This window comes from Ammospiza nelsoni, chromosome 2 (genome assembly GCF_027579445.1).
Source record: "Ammospiza nelsoni isolate bAmmNel1 chromosome 2, bAmmNel1.pri, whole genome shotgun sequence".
In the NCBI taxonomy this organism is placed as follows: domain Eukaryota; kingdom Metazoa; phylum Chordata; class Aves; order Passeriformes; family Passerellidae; genus Ammospiza; species Ammospiza nelsoni.
The window spans coordinates 16,424,394-16,446,844 of record NC_080634.1 but is presented as its reverse complement, the minus strand read 5'-3'; the positions used below and the strand labels follow the sequence as shown (position 1 = coordinate 16,446,844).

The following is a 22,451-nucleotide window of genomic DNA, read 5'->3' as shown; positions in this document are numbered from 1 at the left end:
TGATTCCATGAGTCTGTGAATAATACAGATTTAACTAGAAACAGTGAAATTCAAAAAAACATGGACACAGTGGCTGCAACACATAAAATGATGATCTACTTAATTTGCAAGTGGACATGCTATTTAAAGTGAGTGCAACTGAAATGTCAGTCTGGAAATGTGGAGTGTCAGAGCCATCTGGTAAAAAGCACCCTGCCCTATTCAGACATCATTTATGTCCAAGACCCTTACTGTCATGGCTACTGGAAACTTTGCCTGTCTTAAGATTTCATGTAGGGAGCCTTTCTTAGGCTTTTCTGTAATGGCATGTAACAAAAGTATCAACACCATCTGAAGTACCATTTGTCCATACAAAGCAATATTTTACAATTTAGGGTAAACCCTGGCTCCATGAAAACTGATGCAGAATATTTTTGTGACTCCACTGGAGCCAGGATTTTCTGTATCTTCCAATACTTTCACAGTAATTGGATGTGGAGCTGGACATCAATACCAGCTGCTGATAATATTGAGCTGTAGAATGTTATTTACTATAATGGTTGTGATCAGAGGCAAATCTGTCTTCTGCCCCTTCCAAAGGAGACATTTAGGGAGGAACCCTCAATCTTTTCACACACATTGAGAGAAGAGAAAATGGTCGGTGTAGTCATAGGTGCAGTCCAGCTTTCCACCAGCTGTTTGGGCCAGAGCTCTGAAATCCCACTGCAGTTAAAGGCAGCCTCAGGAGATACCTAACTAATGGTGTAGCTGTCCAATGCCTTCCCAGGTCATTCCTGGGGTAAAGGTAGTGTGGGTCAGATATTTTTGCAGTTCACTAATTTTGAAGTATAAAAAAGGTCTTTTGAGGCCATAAAGGCAACTGGCAGCTTCCAGAGTTTTGCCCCGGTGAGATCAGTCGTGGTCTAGGGTCAGAAGGTGAGAGAGTGAGGAAGGATGAAAATTTTACTTTAACCCTTCACGTCTTTATTTGTCCAGCAATCTCTCTATATATCAGCTGAGCCAAGGGAATCTAGCAATGTGTCTATACAGATCTGGGTTAGATGAGCTCTTTTTATTGGAATTTAAAGATGAAATATACCTTCACATACATTTTGAAGGAGACCCCCTTTTCAAGCACAAAACAATATTCTGTAAAATCATTCTGTAACTGTTCTCCATTTTTCTCCATTTGTTTCAATGACAGTGGTAGCACTCAATCAAAGAAATCATGTAGGTAGTAAATGTGCATGACAGGGATTAAACTTTTATTTTCTGACAACAGAAAATAAAACTTTAAACTGAAGAAATTCATCTCTTGCAATACTTCAAGATTTATCTATTAAATTGCTTGCCAGTAGTTTGAAAAAAAAAGCTATCTGAAATCACACTGGGAAATCCTCTGAGTTCAGTCAAATCTCTGAGTCAGCTTCATTTATCACAGCCATCACTGGCTGCTCTATAAATACATCCGCTTTTGCAGTCTACACATTCTGAGATTTGCCTGTTATCTTCTCAGAAGAGAAGGGCTAGTGGCTTCTCTTCAACAAGCGTGGCTCAGTCAAAGCCAACACAAACCTAAGCCCAAGAGGCCGAGTGCATCAGTTGTTGTTAGCTTTGATAGTCCCTGCTATCATTTGAGAGTGTGCTTGCAGCCAGTCCAAGTTGGCAGAGTCAGCCCAAGCTGATTGGAGCTGCAGACATTTTTGCTGACTGGAGTCATGCTATCTTTGCCAGTTTGCTGGAATAGACACAGACACTGATTGGGTCATGCTGAAAACATTCCTGTCCTATGAAGCAAGTCTGTTTGTATTTCAGGTTTGCCAGGACTAATGAATTAAAAATCTTGGGCTCACCACAGTTTGCTCTTTAATAATGCCTGTAACAGAAGGATTTTTTCCTCCCTGAAGTGTGACAGCATCGTAATCTCTCATCCCTGGCAAGGAGAGGAAGGAAAATCAGAATTGTGGAAAAGGGTTATCTTTTGGGACAGCAAAGCCTATGGGAAGTGCAGGTAGCAGCATGTTGCCCTGACAGCTGTCTCAGCTTCTCAGACCTTGTCAGTTTGTTGCTATGCAGCAGGTGCAGCCTTTTCTTTTATTGAAGCTTTACTCCATAAAGGCAACGACGAGCCAAGGCAGTGGCTGGCCCTGGATTATACAAGTGCAGACACTCCGCTAAGTGAGGTAAGGCAACAGGTGTGAAAAAATCCATAGAGCTCTAACCTAGAGCATTTAATCTGAGTTCTGCTGCAGGTTTTTTACAGAGGAACAGCAGCCAGCCAGCTCTATAGGCAATTGTTGGGAGGATGAGAGCTGCTCATTAAATCTGATTAAGTTCCAGGTTGCCTACTCACTCTCATCTCTGTCCACAGAGACATTGTTCTTCATTCATGGGGAAAGGATGTGGGGAATTAGGGGCAGTTGGTCTGCATGTTTCACAGTATCACCTTGTTTGCACACAGGCTTTTTCCATTCCTCTCTGTTCTGTGTGATTGCTTTTTGTGATGAAGAGAAAAAGAAAAATCCTTTTTTGAGGATTTCGCAAAGGAGAGAAGGGATAAATGCAACATTAAAACATGATAACAGTGTAAATGCTGTGTATAAGGATTACTTCTGAATTAGAATAAAATGAAAATTTTCTTTTGTGTTTCAATAGAATTCATAATTTCTTACTGAAAGGATATTGATTTTTGCCCTCACAGAGTAGATGGTTAAAAGGGTTAATTTAAGAACATTGCAGACCACAGAGTATGTGATTGGGATAAAAAACAGTCTTGTAGCAATGTTGTTGTGGCAACTTTAAAAACTCTAGCAGAAGGCATCCTTTTAATTTCTTAGGCTATGATGTGAAATGTGAAGTATACTCTTATGTGGAAGACCACTTGAGATAGTCAGTGTCAGAGAAAGTGTACTAACAGCACAGAACAATGAAAAGCCTTCTTTTAAGGATTTGCTTACCACTTAAAATCTCTTCACTTGGAGAGGATATTTTCTTTACCTTGTATTGGGAAGTAAGGAAGGGAAATATGTTTACGAATTTTGCATTGGTAATTCTGTTGTATTTTAAAAACAATCAGATGTCTCAGATGTTTCTTATGAAGTGAGGGTGGGGAAGAGATCAAGAATGAGCAGAAGGTAAAAATTATTTACTCTGATGCAATGCAAAATAAAATATTTCAGTTGATTCCAAGGGTCTTTTCCTGAATCTAAAATATACGCGGCTGTGATTTATTTGGCTTTTCTTTGCCTCTGCTCCACAGATAACAGATCTGTTTTTGTGGGTCTTGAATACTAGTAATGGGAAATTCAGAGCACTCCCTGATATCCTTCATTTACTAGCAGAAACAGACACTTTCAGCTTCAAATAAAATTTATTCAAAGTAAGGATTTTAGATTATTTGTTGTTATTGTAAGAAAAGATTATGCACTTCAAAGAAAAAGTAATCATATCACTCTGCTAGCTAAATATAAAGAGAGACAAAGCAAATAAACAAGAAATGCTGAAATTAATGGACCCAGTGCAAATTTTATCCTCTTCCACTGATTGCATGGCATTGATGCCAGAGAAGTATTTGATTCACTTGTACACCACCAAGGAAGATTATACTCCTGAAATAGTGTTCTGTTCTATTGACTTTTTGAGACTGCCAAATAATTCAGTATGAATTGGAATGACTTGGTAGCATTTTCATGCAGTACAATAGCTACTTTACTGTAAAACTGCAAGACTATTGGCTTGGGAAACTGGCTCTTGTTTTCACCAGCTAAATGCTCTGTTGTCTGCTCACAATGAGTTAGTAAATTCATTGTATTTTCCTGATGAATTTGGTTTCTAATTCCCTAAGAAGTTTTCATGGTAATTTGAAAGCATAATTGTCCACCCATTTGGTATGAATACAATGTTGGACTGCTGGATAGCAGTCCAGAGTCCTAAAATAATTTCTTTATGGGCAGATCTTTTGCATGCACAAAGTCCCACTAACTTCACATTCTCCACACATGGTGCTAATCAGAAGACTAATATCTTTGAATTTCAGCAGCTTTGTGGTAGATAATCAAGGGGATTGTTTGCATTCAGCTATTCAATAGAATTTAACCAAAAGTGTTCATTCAAAAGGTTAAATATACTTAGTAGAGCTCAGAGTACAACTTCTGAGGGCACAGAGATGTTTTAATTATACTGTTAGTAGCTAATTCTTTTATTGCTCAACAGTTCTTTAGTGCCATATTTGAAATGAACTAGCAGTTTTCTTAATGGACAGGGTTTCATCACAGTAAAATCACTTTTTGGAATCGATGGTCTCAGAAGAAAGGCAGAGGACTGAGTAAGGTCCCAACCCAGGAGCCAAATCCATGCAGACAGACCCCTACACCTGCACAGGCTTCCACTGAAGAATCACCACCAAGGTTTGGAGATTTTTGGCCATGAAGTGTGTGACTTGCAGGAGCACTTGGGCTGGGGGAGTATGGGTGGAAGGTAGGAGGATGAGTGCCTCCTCGTTGACACCATGTGGAGTGGTGTGCACGGTTCCAATCACAGGGCAGCCTTGGGGTCATGTTACTCTCAACTCCCCACCCCTTCTTCCTTCTTCACCTTCAGAACCAGGCAGTATTGCCACGAGTCAAGGCTGGCTGAAGGGGCAATGGCGGGGAGCAAGCAGGTGAGAAGAGAGGCAGCTTCCTTTGCCACTGTTCTTTCTAATCTATAAATAGCAAAAATAAAAGCAGATTCTGCACTGAATTTCACTTAAATTCTTTTTAAATGGAAAAGAGAAATGGCGCTCCCTTGACTTTGATTCTAAACATCTAGCTAGGATGGGAAAGTGCATGAAAAGCATTAAAACTCATTTGTTGAATGATGTCACATGCTCTGTAATAAATATATTTTTTTGTACTATTGCAGCTGGAGCAAACAAGTAAAAGCATTGACTCAAGTGCCCACATGATCACCACGGCCAGGGTACCTGCTGATAAGCCAGTACGAATTGCCTTCAGCCTTAATGATTCCCCAGGTACAGTTCAATTTATGGAGTAAAACACAATGCTTTTAAATTTAAACCACAACTGCTTTTAAATTTTACATTAACTTACCAGTGTTTACAATATCTAATGTAGTCCAGTGAAATGGATGGATTTTTTTTCATGAGTGGTATCTTGTGGTCAGTTTTCCTGTCTGATAACTTTTAATGTTTCCATTAACAATTTCATTAGACTAAATCCACTAGATTGACAGTTTCAATCTTTACTTTCTTTCAGTGGTTTGTGGAATGCAATTAGGATGGTAATTAACTATCAAATTTACCTGCATGTGCAGTACGTCTGATTGTGTGGAATTGCAAAACAGGAAAAGTAAAAGGATAAATTTGTCTAGAGGAGGAAGAGACTTTTCCTAGGGGGAAGGTTGGAAAGTGCCACACATGCCCAGCTTGGTGAAAGGTTTCAGGAAACAGGTGCCCCACATGGCACGTTCTCTCAGACAGCAGCAGAATTTCATTGATGTTTATCCTATCAGCTCATGCTGAGGGAGTATTAATTTCCCCAAACATACCCTGTACACACATGGACCCTTTGGAGTAGATAAATACTATTGGTTTGGACCTTCAATATTATTAAGGACCAGGGAGCTGTTGCCAAACACTGAAAGTCAAAATTAAATAAATCAAAGGGGAAGCTTAAAAGCATCCCAAAAAAGTGGGCTGCTGCTTTTGCTAAAGGTGAGTGCCTGGAGTCAGGGCTGAGGTGTGTTTATGGCATGAGGTGTAAGGACAACTGAAACCTATGCTGTTGAGAGCTTTATGGGACTCTGCATTGTAGGATAATGTGATGGTTGGTGCCTGAGGTTTGTGTGAACAGAATCTCAGCTTGAATGCAATTTACTATTTAAAAAATATTTTATAATATGTGTTATCTTTCCTAGCTAATTGTTGTGTACTACTAATTTTCACCTACAATACTGAAATACAATCTCATCCCTTAAGCAAGGGAATTAAAAACCAAACATCTTCATATATTATTGAACCTAACTTTCAATTCATAAAGATGAGTGACAAAGAAAGATTAGGACAAGGAATATAAAGAAACATGTGATAATCTATGTGCCTTTTTCATAAATTAAAATAACCTGGTAATTATATTTTTATTAAAGAGACCAGTAAGGAATCATTCAAATCTCTCAAGATACAGTCACATGATAAATTTCTTGCAGGAATTATGGCATAGATAGGTCTTGAAGAGAGATGTAAAAGAAAGGGGAACGCTCTTAGAAATGATGAAAAAAGTATGCTAATGTGAGACACTGAAAACAAGTCAGGGAAAGCTGAGACCATGGGAAAATCAAAGAGAGCAGAGTGGTTTGTGACAAGAGACGGCAGTAGGAAATGACAAGGTTGTGAATAGCTTGCAAGAAGGGAACATGAAAGGCAGGAAGCCTAACTTCCTTAACATTGCATCATATTTTATTTTCTACCTTTTTATCCTGCTAATAATTCCAACCTCTTTCTTAACCTTTACAAAAATAAACTCAGTTAGGGAAAGGTAATCTTTTTCTTCTGCATATTGTTAAATTGTTCCAAATGTTAAAATTGTTAAAATTGTTAAAATGTTGAATCCTTTATTGTATTGTCCAAATGTTCCTACAGTATGCTATCCAGAATCTTTATGAGTACTGATAAAAAAGAACAGCAACCAGTAGAGTGAGTGCCATGCTCCCCTCTGCATCACATCTGTTTGGGGGCTGCCCAGAGGTCTACACTAACATTATTGTTTTACCATACCATAAGAATTTCAAGTGCTTTTATGTTAGGTATATTTCAAGAAGGCAAAGGAAATAAGCTTTTAATAGGTGTAAAAATTTCCAGCAAACCATAATTGAATCAAGAGAGTACAAACAAGTATTTAACATATTTTTTTTAAGATGAGTTACAAAAACATTCAGAAGATAGACAATTAGGTATTCTGTAGTAGGTGCTTTTTTTTTCCCTTACTCTTTTATATTTTTTCACCTTTTTTTTTCTCCTTGATGTGATATTTGTTTTCAGTCCAAACAGGAGTGACCTGATGTGTGATAGTAAAGCATCAGCTGAAGCTCATGCACTGCTAGGATACAATAAGTTCTTGGCAAGGGCTAAGTGGTGAGGAAATCTCTCTGACTTAAGCTTTTCCTTAAATTCTACCTCACTTGAAAGGCACAGTGACACATTTTGCCAAGAAAGGCTGCATTCTCCTTCCGGGGGCTGTGCAACTGCTTACTAGGAGGAACTGACAGCATAACTGGATATAAAAAGAGGAAATGGAATGTTTCTTCTGGGTGGTGATTATCTCACTGGCTAGGATTGTAACCAAGCAGTGGGTGTGAGGAGCACTGAAAGGCAAAACTACTCTCAGCTTATGAAAAGAAATTACTTTGTGTTAACTGACCTACAAAACCAGAGCTGGCCTGTCCTGAGTGTACAAGAAATAATGTGTCTTACATTATTTGTCAGTCAGCACCTGATGACTGAAATTCTGGCCAGCTTTGTGAGGTATTTTTAATGTGATAGTAGAGTAATCAGTTCCTTAAAAGTCTCAGGAGCAGCCCATCAGAGGGTGCTATATAAGAAGACAGTTTTATTGTGTATCTCTTATTCCTGTATATATAAATGTCTATGTTTGGCCCTTTCACTCAAGTTCACTAACACATTTCCCAGGGTGTGTCTGTGCACTCTGTCACAGCAGTTTGACTTAAGGTACCATTTTAAAGTAATGAATTGGAAACATACTGTTTCAACCTACCTTATATCACTTGGAAACTAATGCAGCTTGAACTGAATGTGGTGTTCCAAGATTCAAATAAGTGTTCCAAAGTTGAAAATTCATTGTGGTTTGTCAGCATCAATTTCATGTTAACCATGAAATTGAATATGTCCTAATTTTTATCAATCTTACAAATACATGAACTTCATGGGATTTTGACAGCTGGGTTTGTTTTGTGTAATAGTTCAAAGGGAAGATTTGTAGGTTCATCTGTCTTTACATTGCTTTCTCAAATAAAGGCTTGAATCTAGCTGAAAAGTTCTGCTCATGGTATGTGGTGATAAATGACTGGGTCTGAAATTGTTAGTGAGTTCTTTAATTTGAAATTAGTCTACCTCTGACAGCATTTTACTGAAAAATCACTGACAACAAAGGCAAAACATAGATCTTCTAAGGAACCTAATGAACCTATCAGACAGTGGAACAGCATCATATTTTTGCAAGCATGGCAAAATTACTCATTTTAGTCTTCTTTATGCTCATTATCCTAGTGACTACAAGGAATTTTTTTGCTTTTTTGGTTTATCATGCTAGACTGTTTTGCAGTGGTTGCTTCCTCAAAAGCAACCTTCAAATTCCTACCCCACCCTCATATTGGTTGTGATGGCTCCAGGGGTTTTCCAGCACATTGATTGACAACCAGGATTGCTGAATAAAAATGGCTAAAATTTACAGAGCTAATTTCATAAATCTACACCCAACCTACAGGGCTTGGTTCTTGGGGGAGTAGATGGGAAATCAGGTGAGACAGCCTCAAAGGGACATTCATCTGAGGATGCTTATGTTTCAGTGAAGGTACATGAAGCAGAAGGACTTTGCTCTTACCTCTTCTGTTATGGACTGTTTCTATTTTTGTAGGTCCACAACTCTCATTATTGAGCAAGCCTTCACATCCTATTCCTGGGTGGGGCAGTGGCCGTTCCCCACTATTTTACCAGTGAGGTAACTGCGAGGTTGTGCGAGGTCGTGGCAGGCAGGGCTGGGAATAGAAGCCCTGGAGCTGCACAGAGCAGTGCCAAGTTGCAGTCACTTAGCCACACAGCCTTCCAGGATGAATCTGATGAGTCTGTGCTTGTCTGCCAGTGCCCAGGCCCAGAGCTGCTGCATCTCACAGTCCTCCCAGGGCCGAGGCTGGACTCTGACAGGCGCTTTGCCACTGTTGTTGGTGCAAGTTGTGGTGCTTGCAGTTCAGTTTGAGCACTTTTCCTGTGCAAGGGCTGATCCACTTACAGGATAGCAGCCTACTTATGTTACCAGTTTAATTCTTTAATTTAGGAGGAAGAGATCTGAATACATTGGCCCACACATGTAGGAGTTAAAAAATAGGACCTGACTGTATAATTAAATACTGGATCATAACTCAGTTACTCAAGGAAGCAGAGCTGTGATTGGCATTTCCTAAGTTTCAAGTGCTTGATTTAGCAACCTTAATGTGCTTTCAACACATTTAAATTTTTTATATTCTATTTCTGTCTATCTTAGTGAAGATCATAGAGAAACTAATTTTCAAGATTATACTGGAAGTGAATCAGATGTTGTTCTTAAAGGATTTACTGCCTTTAGCTCACAGTTCAGTTAAATGGAACAGCCATATAGGAAAAGATTTGGGTACTACACTTCATTGTGCCAGACCCAAATCTTTTCTCAGCAGCATGTGAAGGATTTCTCTCATTTGACTACCTGATGGAGGTCTGGGATATTGGAATCTCCAGGAGCCCAGAACACGACTAAATAAGTGAAGCTTTCCAGAATCAAGCTTCATTCTCAAATGTGCAACTTTAGCATGAATCAGCTGCCTCAGGGCTAGTAGTGAGCTTTTTGTACAAAGCCAATCTCAGAGTTAATAGAGTTCAGATACTCTTTGTAGCAAATGACAGCTTTCAGCAGCAAGCCAAGTGAGCATGTGAACCTGATAAAACAAACATGAAAATCACACTATTTCAAGCACACAAACTGAGTCTTTGGCTAAAACCGCATGGGTTTTAATCAGGGTACCTGTCTTTAGGGCATTTTTAAATATAGAACTTCAAAATTAGACGTGGGATCTATGGGAAATCAGGAAATGCTACTCATTTAGAAATCATGTGACAGATACATTAACTTAGGTGCCTGTAATGAAATCCCTGATCTGATTCTTTCGTATTACAGGATAGTGCTGCTGACTTTGCTGGTATGGCCATAATGTGCACATGTACATTTTTCCTTCTTTCTTATTTCCTTTTGACCAAAATCTTGACTTATTTTCAGGTGCAGTGAGTTGCTGTCTCTCCTTTTAAAATATATTTTTATTTTAAACGAAGTAAGTTTTCAACGTCCAGCTTGAATTACAAATAATTTTTCCTTATGTGTTTATTTATAGTGACTATAGGGATAAGATGTTGTTTGTAACTGGTGAAGAATCAGCCTAGATATTTTCAGAGATTTGTGGTACAGAGAAGCCACTAACTCTATTATAAAAGAGGTCTTTGATTATATAAGTGATTCCTTATAATAATCTAGATTTTAATTAAAAATTGATAGTTAATTGAGAAAAGGGAGAAAAGAGGTATTTCAGAGTTCTGTTTTCTAGTTAAGGAGAGGTAGAGTAGAAAATAAACACAGATCAGGAGATAGTTTTGAGAATGTTTTGATCTTCAGAATAATTTCATTGGAATTTCAGACATTTGTGTATCTGATTTTCAGAGTCAATATATTTTTAAGACTAGAAGTCAATGTGATTTTGACTGGTATTCTGCTGGTAAGGGCAATAGCAATTCTTCTGAAAAAAATGCAAGAGTTTCTATCTTTCCTCTTGACATCCTGAAAACATCCTCAAAAATGTTTTAGGAGGTGAATGACTGCTTTCATTTGCTTTCCCCTTGTGTGAAATTTAAGTTTTCATTATTACCAATGATTTTTCTTGTTATTGTTGTGGTTGTTACTTTGACAACAGTGAAATACTGATCTGGGGCAATAATTTATTTCGCTGAAAGGTGTGGGGAAAGCCTTTTGTTGTTCTTTTTGTGAAAAACAAGACTGTAGTTAGCTATGAGGATTTCTGTTATTTTTTGTAAACTAAATACTTCAGCTGAAATTCTCAGAAGAGCAAAAGAGAATTAGGAACTCAGGATAATTTCAAAACACTGAAGCCTGCAGCATTTCTCAATGATGTTCTGCACATCAGATGATGATCTAAACAAGTCTTAAACTAGTATAACTAAAAAAAACCCTAGCAGCTGTTCAATAGATGCTAGGGCAAGCCCATTATAAAATGTACTATGGTATGTCATAATGGTTAGGATACCAGTGCATTCTATTTTTAGTACCATTGACTCAGTCACTTGAGTTCAAAAAATAAGCAGGGAACATCTGTTTATTGAAAGGATTTCCTCTACATTAATTTCTCTCTCTATTCCATCCTTTATAATGTATTCCAAACTTTTTAACTGGTTCCTTTCAGAGTATTATTTTCCAATATTCTGACACTGCATTAATTTTATTTTCTTATTAATAGCTGATCCTGTGAAAATGTAATTACTCTCTGATGTTTCTTCAAATTTTTTTTAATCATATGGAGTGTTGCTTTTGCTGTATTTTCTGAATTTTAAAGATGTTCAAGATCCCTCAGTAAAGCTCCTGTAGCAAAGATTGTACTGCTGGAATTGCCAAAACAAATAGCAGTTTAAGTGCCATCCATGACTCTGGTCCAATATCTCTGTCAGAATATTTAACAGCTATTCAGCCAAATACCTGCAGAGCAGCTGTAGCCCTAGTCAGACCGAGTCTTATTCCGTCCTTCCTTTTAGCCTTGCCATATGATTCATCTTTCTCCTTTTAGAATATTAGTCTATTTATATATTGTACGAGAAAGCAATAGCAAATTGAAGATAAACACTTGCATACTAGCATGATACAATTCTGTACAATTAAAGCAATTTAAGTATTTTCCAGAATGGGCATGCTTGACATATGGTGTGAAGAAAGAAGTGTGACACTCACATGACATGGGTATGACTTTTTGATAATGTAGCAAGACAACTACTCCATGAAAATAACAGGAACTTCACTTTATTTCCTGAGGAAAATGAAGAGCTTTTGCTTTTGTATCACTATACTTCTTTTCTTCTCTGAGCATCTATTTTCAGAGGCTGCCCAGCTCTAGCTATATTATTGAGTAAAGCTCTGACCATGTGTTAGCCAGTATGTTTATTTTTCATAGACAAAGGTGACTTATTTTACTTTTCCCCCCAACCTCCTTTGCTGTATAACCACAGAGGCCAGGAGAAAGATATATCAAATATTAGAGAAATAATTTAGATCCTAGTCTATATTCTTTTAGAATACTTCTTTGATATGAGGTCCTCTTGATCTTGTTGGGGTTTTGTTGCTGTGTTCAAGCCTACAAGTACACAGCAGGTTGCAGGATCTGAACTGTGATAGCAATTTTCTCCTGGAAGAGAAGGAGAAATCCTTATTTAATTTTGACACATTACAAATAACTGACTGTAAGCTAATAGTAACACTCTCCTCACCTCCCATAACCTGTAGTACGATGAATAAACAGTCATCACCGTCCAATGCAAAACTGAGAGTGTGAGAGTCACTGAGAAAGAAATATTGCACTGGCGCTACCAAGTGCGATTCGTATTTCTGATCTCAGGCCAGCTACTAGTGGGCAGGTGTCCACATCACAACCCTGACATAGCTGGTGCAATCTGTCCCCCACCTTTGCTGGAAGCCTGCTCTAAAAATAAACAAAAAAACAATCCCAAACAAATAAATAAAAACACAGCTTGGTTTGTTGTCGTGATGGAACTAACTCTAGCCCATAAGGTTTGTAATTGACAGGTAAAGTCCTTTAAGACAACTCTTTACTCAGCAGTGTAATGGAGAGAGCTCAGGAAGAAAAACAGTTTAGATTTATTTGTTTTATTAAAATATCACATGTTCTACTGGACCAACTCCTTTGTTTCTTAATCACTGCAGTGCAAAATAGACTTTCTGTATTTCTAGAACATAAACTTTTCTTATTACCAATCCACTAGTATTTTCAAGGATTCTACTGAGGCATCTCAAGTGTAAAAGATAAGATGTGGGGGTGTTTTCAGGATCCCAATATTACTGTCCATATATGCAATATAGAACTTCATGAAACAGATTACTTGAAATGCGCTCTTTGTTAGACAACAACTTTTAACATTGTGTTTACCTTTTAGATGATGCTTCCCCTGAAAACTTCTCTTTGGCATTTCCAGAACTAGATCAGCAGCTGCAGGTAAACTTTTCTTCTCTTATGACAGTTCTACTTCACATTTACTATATAAAAGACTCTGATTGTTACACTATAGTGGAAGGTTTTCTTGGTACTTTACTAGCCTGTTAACATTTAATAAGACTGCATATATCCATAGAAGAAAACATTGTTTTTTCAAGATCTACAGAAAATTTTTTAGTCCAACCACAGGGAAATTATTATTTTAACAATCTTGCCCACTTTTAAGATTTTCCATCCAATTCCTGCAGTGCTGCTGCACTGCAATGAAGAGAGTTCTTGTTCAACTGATGGGAGGAGGAATGAGAGGGGCATTACACACTCTAATGCCTGCAGGCTGTGCTATGACTGATATCATCAGTTTTCTCAGATGCATTCCAAGAGAATCCTTTGGTGGCCAGTTTGATTTGTCAGCACAGAATGATGGGCCTCCAGTATTCTGGACAGTGAGCAATTGATGGCAACTCCATGGTCCTCTAGGCACAAAGTTCTGCATCCAGTTCTGCATCCAGGGATTATTTCCCTTTCCTCTATGCTGGTTCTGGAGTGTTTGCTGGCTTTGGTAGATTACTTCAGGTCATCTGTTTTCCCAGGAGCATTCAGACTTCCTCTGATATTTCACTCTGAAGGCAGTTGTTTCCTGACTGTAAATTGAGAAGGGCATCAGTAGACCACTCTGATGCAATAATGTCATGTTTCCTGTGCCCATCAACTGGTGAGGCAGCACGGGGTGGCTGCTGGCTTCAAGGGTGACGCTTCTGTCCCGCTGCTCTCACCAAAAGGATGACTGAGAAAGGAATGGAGGATGACAGAGACTCTTCTTGCTCTATCCCTCTCATCCTGAGGATATGGGCAGGTTCTTTAGGCATAAATAGGAATTAAGGAACCAGGTAGTATGCTAACCTCTTTGTTCCACTAACCTTCCAGTGCAGCAAGCAGGAGTGGTATTTTTTTTCCTTAGAAGAATTCAGTTTGAGAAAAGCAATCATGTTTCATGGCTGGAGCACTGAATTGAAAGTAAAGAATCTGCATTTTGTTTCCAACTCTCTCAGTGACACATTGCTTAATCCGGGAGTTGCTTCATCTCTCTGTTCATCTCTGAAATTAGGTTAATAATTTTTACCTTTTTTGTTGAAGAGCATTAAGACCAGTAAGTAAGGATTGCTCTAAAAGAGCAAAGTATGATTATTATTGCTGCTATTGATACATAAAAACAATATTACTAGCATTATGTATAAGTACTTTGAAGGACAAGTGATGATTTTTTTCTATTAAGACTTTTATTATTTTTACATTTCTGGAATCTATAATATACTCTAAATATGGGATTTCATGATAGGCTGAAAATGCTCCTGTGGAAGCATTCAAGTGTTCTGGATATATAATAGCCCTTCAGTAAAAGTTTTTAAGTACACTCTAGCACAATCCCTCTAAGTGTACCCAATTGGTCTGTTAGGTACTTGGCATTTGTTTCAGAAAGCCTTTCTTTACTCTCATAATCTCAGTATGATAACAAATTCAAAGAAACAATCAAAGGCTTTGGTTAATGTAATTTTCTTTTTATTATCCTTTATAATCTCAGTAATATCAGGGTAGCTGGAAGGATAACTTATGAGAACTACCTGTCTGACTCAACCACTTAAAAGTATAAAATTTGTGGTAGCACTTAATCCTTTTGTTTTCAAGCTTATGTGCATGTTTATATTGCAATGCCTTTATGTTCACCCAAGGGCAGTGAAGTTAATGCAGGGATCTGAGCTGATGCAAAGATAACATTGCATTCAAATTTAGCAATAAAAACTTGAATTTCCTTGCTTTTGTCAATCTGGATTACAGTTTCATGTGATAACTATTTAATGTAATTACAGTATTTTTAATCTTTAAAATTTGAAACAAGCAATACCTGTTACAAAGTTATTATTTACCTCATTACCTTTCTTATTAATTGTGTTTTTTTCATTTGCTGCAATCCAAACTGCTGTGGGTTTGTCAGAACTCTATGGTATGTGCTTGCAATTCATGCCAGCTTTGAAACAGGTAGCTCCTGTATTACAGAAACAGGTAAAATGGGCTTCACCAGGACCTGCAGAAGTAGTGAATGGTGGTGTCCCTTGTCATTCCATCCATGCTTTTTTCTGTCCTGAAGTGCATTAATACAGAGCACACACATGAAGGGTCGTGTAAATGAACCTTTTAATCAACTGTGGCAATAGCAGCCTGAAATGCTTGAATCTGCAAGAATGCTGGTACATGTGTTCATAATAAAAATATCATATCTGAGAGCCACAAGATTTTCATCAGTGTGCCATAAATACAGTCAAAAACATTTGAATTTTATTTAAAGAAGCAAACTATAAATGCAGGTTATGTGGCTGTATAGTAACAGGCACCTTAAAAAAAAAGTTATAACTTTACAGATTTCAAGCATACAAAGGAAAATTTTGAAACCCGTTTTAAAAACAAACAAACAAAAAGCCTAAATTAGCTGATCTTTAAGCTGGATTTTGAAAGCAGCTTGAAAGCTATGTAAGTTCAGCAAGTCACTTGGAAAATCAGAGCCTTAGAATTCTATGCATGCAGGCAGCAGACCACAGCCTGAGTACCAAGCAATTTGCACCTCTGTTTTAGGCTTCAGGCTCTCGTCCTCCTATGTTAGGCCTTGGCAGACAACTTGGCTATTTGGGCAGAATTACCTAGTGGTCCCACTTTGCCTCCCACAATTCTTCCATACCTATTCCCTGGGCAGCAGTATCAAATGGCAGGGCAAAGTTCAGTGCAGCCTCCCCTCGGCAGGGTAACAAACCCTGCTGGCCAAGCTCTACTGAGGTCCATGTGGAATTGCCTGGAGAAAAGGTCTTTCTAGGAGACTTAGCAAAAAAAGCTAATTCTCTGTAAGGACTCCTGCTAAAGGACAGTTCTAGCTGCAGTTTCTTTCCAAAGAATAAAAATGATCAGTCTGTGTGTTCTAATGTACTGGCTATCTTCAGACTAATGTGTTTTATTTTCAAATTACTTGAAAATTTATTTTCAAATTACTTGTTACATTTTCTACACATCCAGAGAAGCAATTTGTAAAAAAATAACTATTTTAAATCAAAATTTATATGTGATCTGTGGTCAACCAGACATGAAAGCCCTTCATATGAGAACAGGTCAGTTTGAGCTATATTTGCAGCTTTATTATTATTTAAAAAAAAACAAACACGCACAACTAACATAACTTCCTGCTAAGTTATCAGTGAAACAAAACTCATATTAATAAACTTCTTGTTTTCAATTCCTTTTGTTTGCAGTATTGGAATTTTTTTGCTTCCCACTGACAAGCAATACTGCTTATTTGAGCTTTGGTGTTTTTCCTCTGTCCCATGTGTGTGTGCCATGTGGTGGGCAGTGCAGCAAGGGTGGGCTGGTTACACCTGGCACTCTGGCACTGGGAAAATTTAACCTTTGCTTTGTCTGGATGGGTCCTTGCAAGGCACTTCCTTGATGAGCTGCACAGTGACCCTCTGACAGAAATTTTACTATGGGTTATGTGCTGTATTTAGAAACCTACATCAGCACCCAAGGCCTTGTTGTTCAGGTCACTGAATGGAGAGGGAGTATCTGGTGTTCATACCTGCATTGCTATGCCCTGTTCATGCCCTGTCCCATTCCAACACTTCCTGGGACTTGCTCAGTTCACCTCTCTGCTCCCCAGCAAAACCTTTATTCCAGCTGACAGCTTGATCCTGAAGAGGAAAGAACACAAATCACATATGGATGTTTCTACAGGGTGTTCTATAGTGCTTTATCTTTGAAAACCAGGTTAGATGGGGCTCTGAGCAACCTGGTCTAGTGGAAAGTGTCCCTGGCAGGGGCTTGGAAGGAGGTGGTCTCTAAAGTCCTTTCCAACACAAAACAATTCAATGGTTCTGTGATCTTGTCTCATGAAATTGTGAGCTGGAGAGACATTTATGTCATATTTCATGTTACAAATCTGTGTCATTAGATGACTATAAAATTGCTGCAACAGAGAAAAAGCCCCAACTATTTATAACATCCAACCTTAAGACAAAGTATAGTTTTTCTCACTTTAGTAGAAAATACTCATACAAAAGAAGTAATGCAAATGTTATGAAAGGGGCAGTGGGCTCTGTGTGATATAAGCATTTAGCAGAAACCTTGTTTACTCTGGAACTTTAATTGCTTCTACTGAATGCCAGGATTTTTGTTGGACACATAAATTAATTTTAGAAAGTTTAAAAGCATACTGCGTTTCTTAAGAGGATGCTGCAATTGTTTTACTATGTATTGGTTTCCATGAGAATTCCTAGAGGACTCTGCTGCTCTATAATTAGATCTGATTGCCTATGAACTTGATAAGTCTCCTGTAATGCTGCTGTGATAACTTTGGTCTTAGATTATGTAAGACCATTTTATGCATGTATGTTAACATGTATGCATGTTCACCAAGTCAGAGCATCATACTAAGGTTAGAAAAGAATGGAAAATCTCCCAGAAAGGAGAGCAAAACTCACAATTGCTCTCATCCAGTTGACCTGAATTGTTTGGAAGAAAGAGAACTGTTTACTTTCATAGTAAAACCAGACTAGACTAGATGCACCCTAAGATGGGTATCTGAAACTGGTGGGAGAGTTCCAGTTGCACAACAAAAAGTAACTGCAATGAGCTATTTTTACTTGGCACAATGTGGGTTTTTCTATCGTAGAAAAGTGCACAAGGCCATATAATGAACATAGGCCACATTCAAAATATTAGCATTGGATTTCCACTTTTCCAGAAGAGTTCAGCTGAAAGTTACCAAATTTACAAAAAGCAAGACACCACTCTTTAATTAGATCAGTGCTGAAGACCTTTAGACAAGTTCACATGAGCTGGAAAAACTGCCTGATACATTTTTTTCTTGAAGCTTCAACTTTTTCAGGAGAAAGTTTTAAATGTTTTTCACAGTTAAACACATAAGTGCAATGATGGTGAATTAAAAAAATCAACTGTTTTAAATCTTTGGAACAGTTGAGTGGCACTGCCAACTCTACAGCTTTTGTGGATATGTAATGCTGATTTTCATATGGCAAGGCAAAAGAACTTGTCATGTGAGTGAAGCAAAAAAAAAGCCCAAACCTGAAAACTTTCGTTCTGTGTCACCCCAGAAAAGATTTTCTTTAGAAGATCTCCTTCAACCTACCTTAAAAAGCAGGCAGAGAGGAGGCTACCCATATGATTAAAGGAATGGAGCCCCTCTCCTGCAAGGAAAGCAAGTCCCTTCCAACCCAAACCTTCTGTGATTTTCTGTTTCTTCATGAACTGCTTTTGGATGTCATCTTCCAACATCTTTCATGTCTGGATTCTGAACAAAAGTCTAAATAAACAGTACATATGTCTTGTAAAGATCTACATATGTATGTGCAGTTTCAGGATGGTCTATAAAAGGATGTCTTAGTGTCTACTTGCTGAATTCTGTAGAACATTTCTCAATGTTACAGTGAGTTACTCAACAAAATAAAAGGGAAAAGCAGACCTTGTTGAAAATCAGGCTTAATAGGACAGACCACCAATATAACTTACAGCTGTAGCTTTTGTACTAGCTTTGTGAACAAGATCAGAGATGCTGCATGTGCACATTTTGCCAGCACAGGAAAATGAGGGTGGATGACACTGAAGCCTGAAGTAAACAGGATTAAAAGCAGAAACTGTGGCCATTAAATGTAACCTACTTTGGCAGGGATGTTATTTGCTTGTCTAGTAGGTATACTTTTATTTATATTAATTTATGGACAGGTAAGGTACAGCAAGCTCAGGCTGTTCTAAGAGGAAAGTAAAGTATGGCTGTTTACTTCTGACTGAAAAAAAAAGCATACTGCAAATTGAACTTCATTAAGGCCTTCTAAAATTAGTCACCTTGGTAAACTAGCAATCCCTTAACATAAAGATGTTATACAGACTTCATGGAATGCCATTGGGCATTTTGTAGTGCAGTATCTGCAGTACTTCCCATTGCCTGGCCACAGACTGTTAAAAAAGTCCTTCCACATGGAATGGAGATTTGTATCTCTCCTTTTCCCGTGTTATTGCAGAAGACTGTTTGCTAAATAAGCCTGTTTCACATGCTACTGACCAGAAACTGCTCATGGATGCTGTAGATATCATCTCTGGAGCCTTTCTTAGTAGTTTCCAAATTACAGAGGAGTAAAGCAAATTCTCCAGTTCTGGCTGCCCCATCCCTGGAAGTGCTCAAGGCCAGGTTGGACAGGGCTTGGAGCAACCTGGCCTGGTGGAAGGTGTCCTTGCCCATGGTGGAGGGGCTAGAACTTGATGCTCTTGAAGGTCCTTTCCAATCCAAACCACTCTATGACATGATCCAATGATATTCTATCTAGTCATTTGAAAACACTGTAACATAATGTTTTAAAGAAATAATACACTAACAATTTAAAATATTCTTGATATAGTGCTTACTACCATCAGACAAATTGAGAAGAATTTTAAGAATAGAAATTAGAAAACTGATTGTTTAATTCATTTTAAGTTTAATTTAAGTGCTAAAATATCAGTGTAAGAGAAAATGTCACTGAAGAGGAAACAATAATAGGAAGGGGTTTAAAAGTCAGCAACTGGTTCTAAGTGAGCCTTAGATACTAAGTTTCAGCATGACTTGATAATTTTTAGCTCTCTATATATATCTTTTGAGTGGGAAGCTGGAATATAGAAACTGAGCACTGTTTTAATTTTTAAACTGGTTTAAACCAGCTAGATTAGTGGAAACTAAATTGGAAGCAAATGCAAATGGTCTTTTCTGCTTTGTTTTGTTGTGTTTTTCTTTTGAAGTATCACTGTTTGGGGACTTTCCCCTTGATACTGTTCGAAATTGTTTTATTGTGACACACTTGGTGGCTGATCTCTGGTAGATAGCAGAGATGCTGCTTTGGCTCATCCACACATTCTTGGATTAGAGCACTGAGACTTCTATATTCAGTCTTGCTAAATTTATGCTTATTATTTGGGTGGCTATATGAATGGTGCTCTTGCTCATCCTCACTGAAATGCAATTAAAAGCCCTTTTCTAGGGATTAGACTCATCAAATATTGGGCTGCCCTTTCCCTGGGTTCCCAAAATCTCCAAGATCAGGGAGAATGAAACAATGTGCTATGAAACAATCCTGCTGCAGCAGTTTTAAATTTAGACTATGGAATATGAGTGTCTGTTAAAATTTCAGTGAGGAATCACATACCAACCACAAGTACTTGCAAGCTCCATACATTGCTTACATCTGTGCTTTGGGTTATGTCTGAAGCCAGCTCACCCTGTCCCCCAAACAAAAATGTTTTTCATCTTTGTCTCTGAGCATGTTTAGTAAAATTTAAATTTTCAGTTTAGATTAAAAAAAAGGATTACAAGATCATAAATAGGAAAAGTCTGCCTACTTGGGCTTTTCTTTTCCTAATAATGTCATTAAGGGAATATTATATTACACACAAGAGTCAAGGTAGGACAGCAAGAAATGCAAAGCAATCTACTAATATTGTGGAAGGCAATTGGGTGTTATTTAAATGGGCAGTAAATTAACTATTTTAAGTGTTTCCTTTTACTTCAAACAGGTGGCTCAAGCTTGCTATTTGGAGTTCATTTACAGTCAATAGATTCATGGCTAATAACTTAAAAATACTTCCTGAAAGTGTTATAACCAAAATGTGACAGTCAAACCTGAAGCCTGAATTAAGATGCATTATTTTTTAAGGAGCAAAAAGCACCTACATTTAACCAAAATGTATTTTCAAGAATTTTGATTAAATTTACATAAGGAGTCCTAGGACAGCTTGGTTTTATTTGCCATATTTATTACATTCAGGATGCATTGAAAAAAAAGATGATGTTGCTGCAATGATGTCAGTTCCTGGCAGTGTAAAGATGTGTGTGATAGGTCTGATCAGTGCATCAGCTTTAGCATTTCCATATCACTCTTACTGAAAAAGAGGGTGGCAAGGGAGAAATCCTTCTTTGAAAAATCTTCAGGATATTTTGCAAAGCTGACAAGGAGAGTTCTGAAAATTCTCACAATGTTTGAAGTTTTACACATATGTTTGAAGTTTTACATATATTCTTATGCAGGGAACTGTTTTGGGTTTTTTCCTTCTTTGAAAGGCCTTCACTAGGAATAGTTGGACATATATTGCAGTTAAGGGAAAAAATTCTTTAGGTATTTTCACAGGAATTTAGATAAATATTGTAACTTTCAAAATATGTGGGGTTTAAACTAATATTTCATTCCAAAAACTTCTTTTTCTTAAAGCCTCTGCCTCCTTGTCATGACTCTAAGGAATCTATGCAGGTGTATAAACAGCACTGCAAAATAGCAGAAGAGTACCATGAGGTCAAGAAAGAAATTGCTCTGCTGGAAGAAAGAAAGTGAGTAATTTTCCCAATTTACTGTCCTATATTCTCTTTGCAAAACCCTGTTTGAAACATGAAAGCTTAACACTGTATTTTCTGACCTTCTATACATATATGCTTGTGTATGTATTTATACATATATTGTAATTGTGGCCTTCCAGTATCTGAAGGAAGCCTAGGAGAAAGATGGAGAGAGACTATTTATAAGGGCCTGGAGGGACAGGACAAGGAGAATGGCTTCAAACTGAAAGAGAGGGCAGGGATAGGTGGGATATTGGGAAGAAATTCTTCCCTCTGAAGGTGGTGAGGCCCTGGCACAGGTTGCCCAGAGAAGCTGTGGTGTGCCATCCCTGGAAATGTTCAAGGCCAGGGTGGACAGGACTTGGCTTGGAGCAACCTGGCCTAGTGGAAAGTGTCCCTACCTGTGGCACAGGGTTGAAACTGGATTATCTTGGGGGTCCCTTCTAACCCAAGCCATCCTATGATCCCATGATTTCATGCCTCTGCGTGATGGTCACAAGTTGGTCATTGCTCTACAGGATCTACTGAGGCCACTAAGGGCTGTCACAGTTCAGCTTTGTGGGTGTCCCTTAAAAGCTTCACTGGCAGCCTCCAGGTCACATAACAATCCAGCTCATCTGGTGTAGGTTCCTTTTCAATTCTAGTTTTTTCAATAAACATTGCACGCTTTAATGAAGAACAGAATGGATCCTTATTTAGGCTTAGAATCCTTGACAATGTTAGTAAACATGTTTCTGTGAGCTGCTTTGGTTTTGTGTACACTGGTTCAATATACACTGGCATCTCAGCTGTTCATACCCAAAGTGAATAAGCTGGAGGATTTTTCACTTGTATATGGCCTGTACTCACAGCTCTGTCATCTTTTGCCTGACTATTAAATGGCAAAGTGCACTCTGTGGCTGTCAGTCCCTTTCCACAAGAAATCTGAAAAAGAAATTTAGAGAGAGGAAAGAAGGTGAATAGTGAAATCTCTGCCCAGCTGACCCTGCAGCTTAGCCAAGTTTGCATCCATGGGAATCTT

General features: G+C 38.1%; 1 protein-coding gene across 2 annotated transcripts in view; it reads left to right on the top strand.

Annotated features, from left to right (window-relative positions):
- The first annotated feature begins 4,251 nt into the window (after positions 1–4,251).
- MAP3K7CL (MAP3K7 C-terminal like) overlaps positions 4,252–22,451 on the top strand; it is a 29,098-nt gene continuing 10,898 nt past the window's right edge. The window contains exons 1-4 of one of the 2 annotated variants that reach the window (XM_059466118.1): positions 4,252–4,385; positions 4,882–4,990; positions 12,965–13,023; positions 21,309–21,424. In XM_059466118.1, the coding sequence (XP_059322101.1) occupies positions 4,921–4,990; positions 12,965–13,023; positions 21,309–21,424 (245 nt within the window). In that variant the 5' untranslated portion in view covers positions 4,252–4,385; positions 4,882–4,920. Of the gene's footprint in view, positions 4,386–4,612; positions 4,640–4,881; positions 4,991–12,964; positions 13,024–21,308; positions 21,425–22,451 lie in introns of those variants that run through there. The other variant, XM_059466117.1, reaches the window with a different exon arrangement.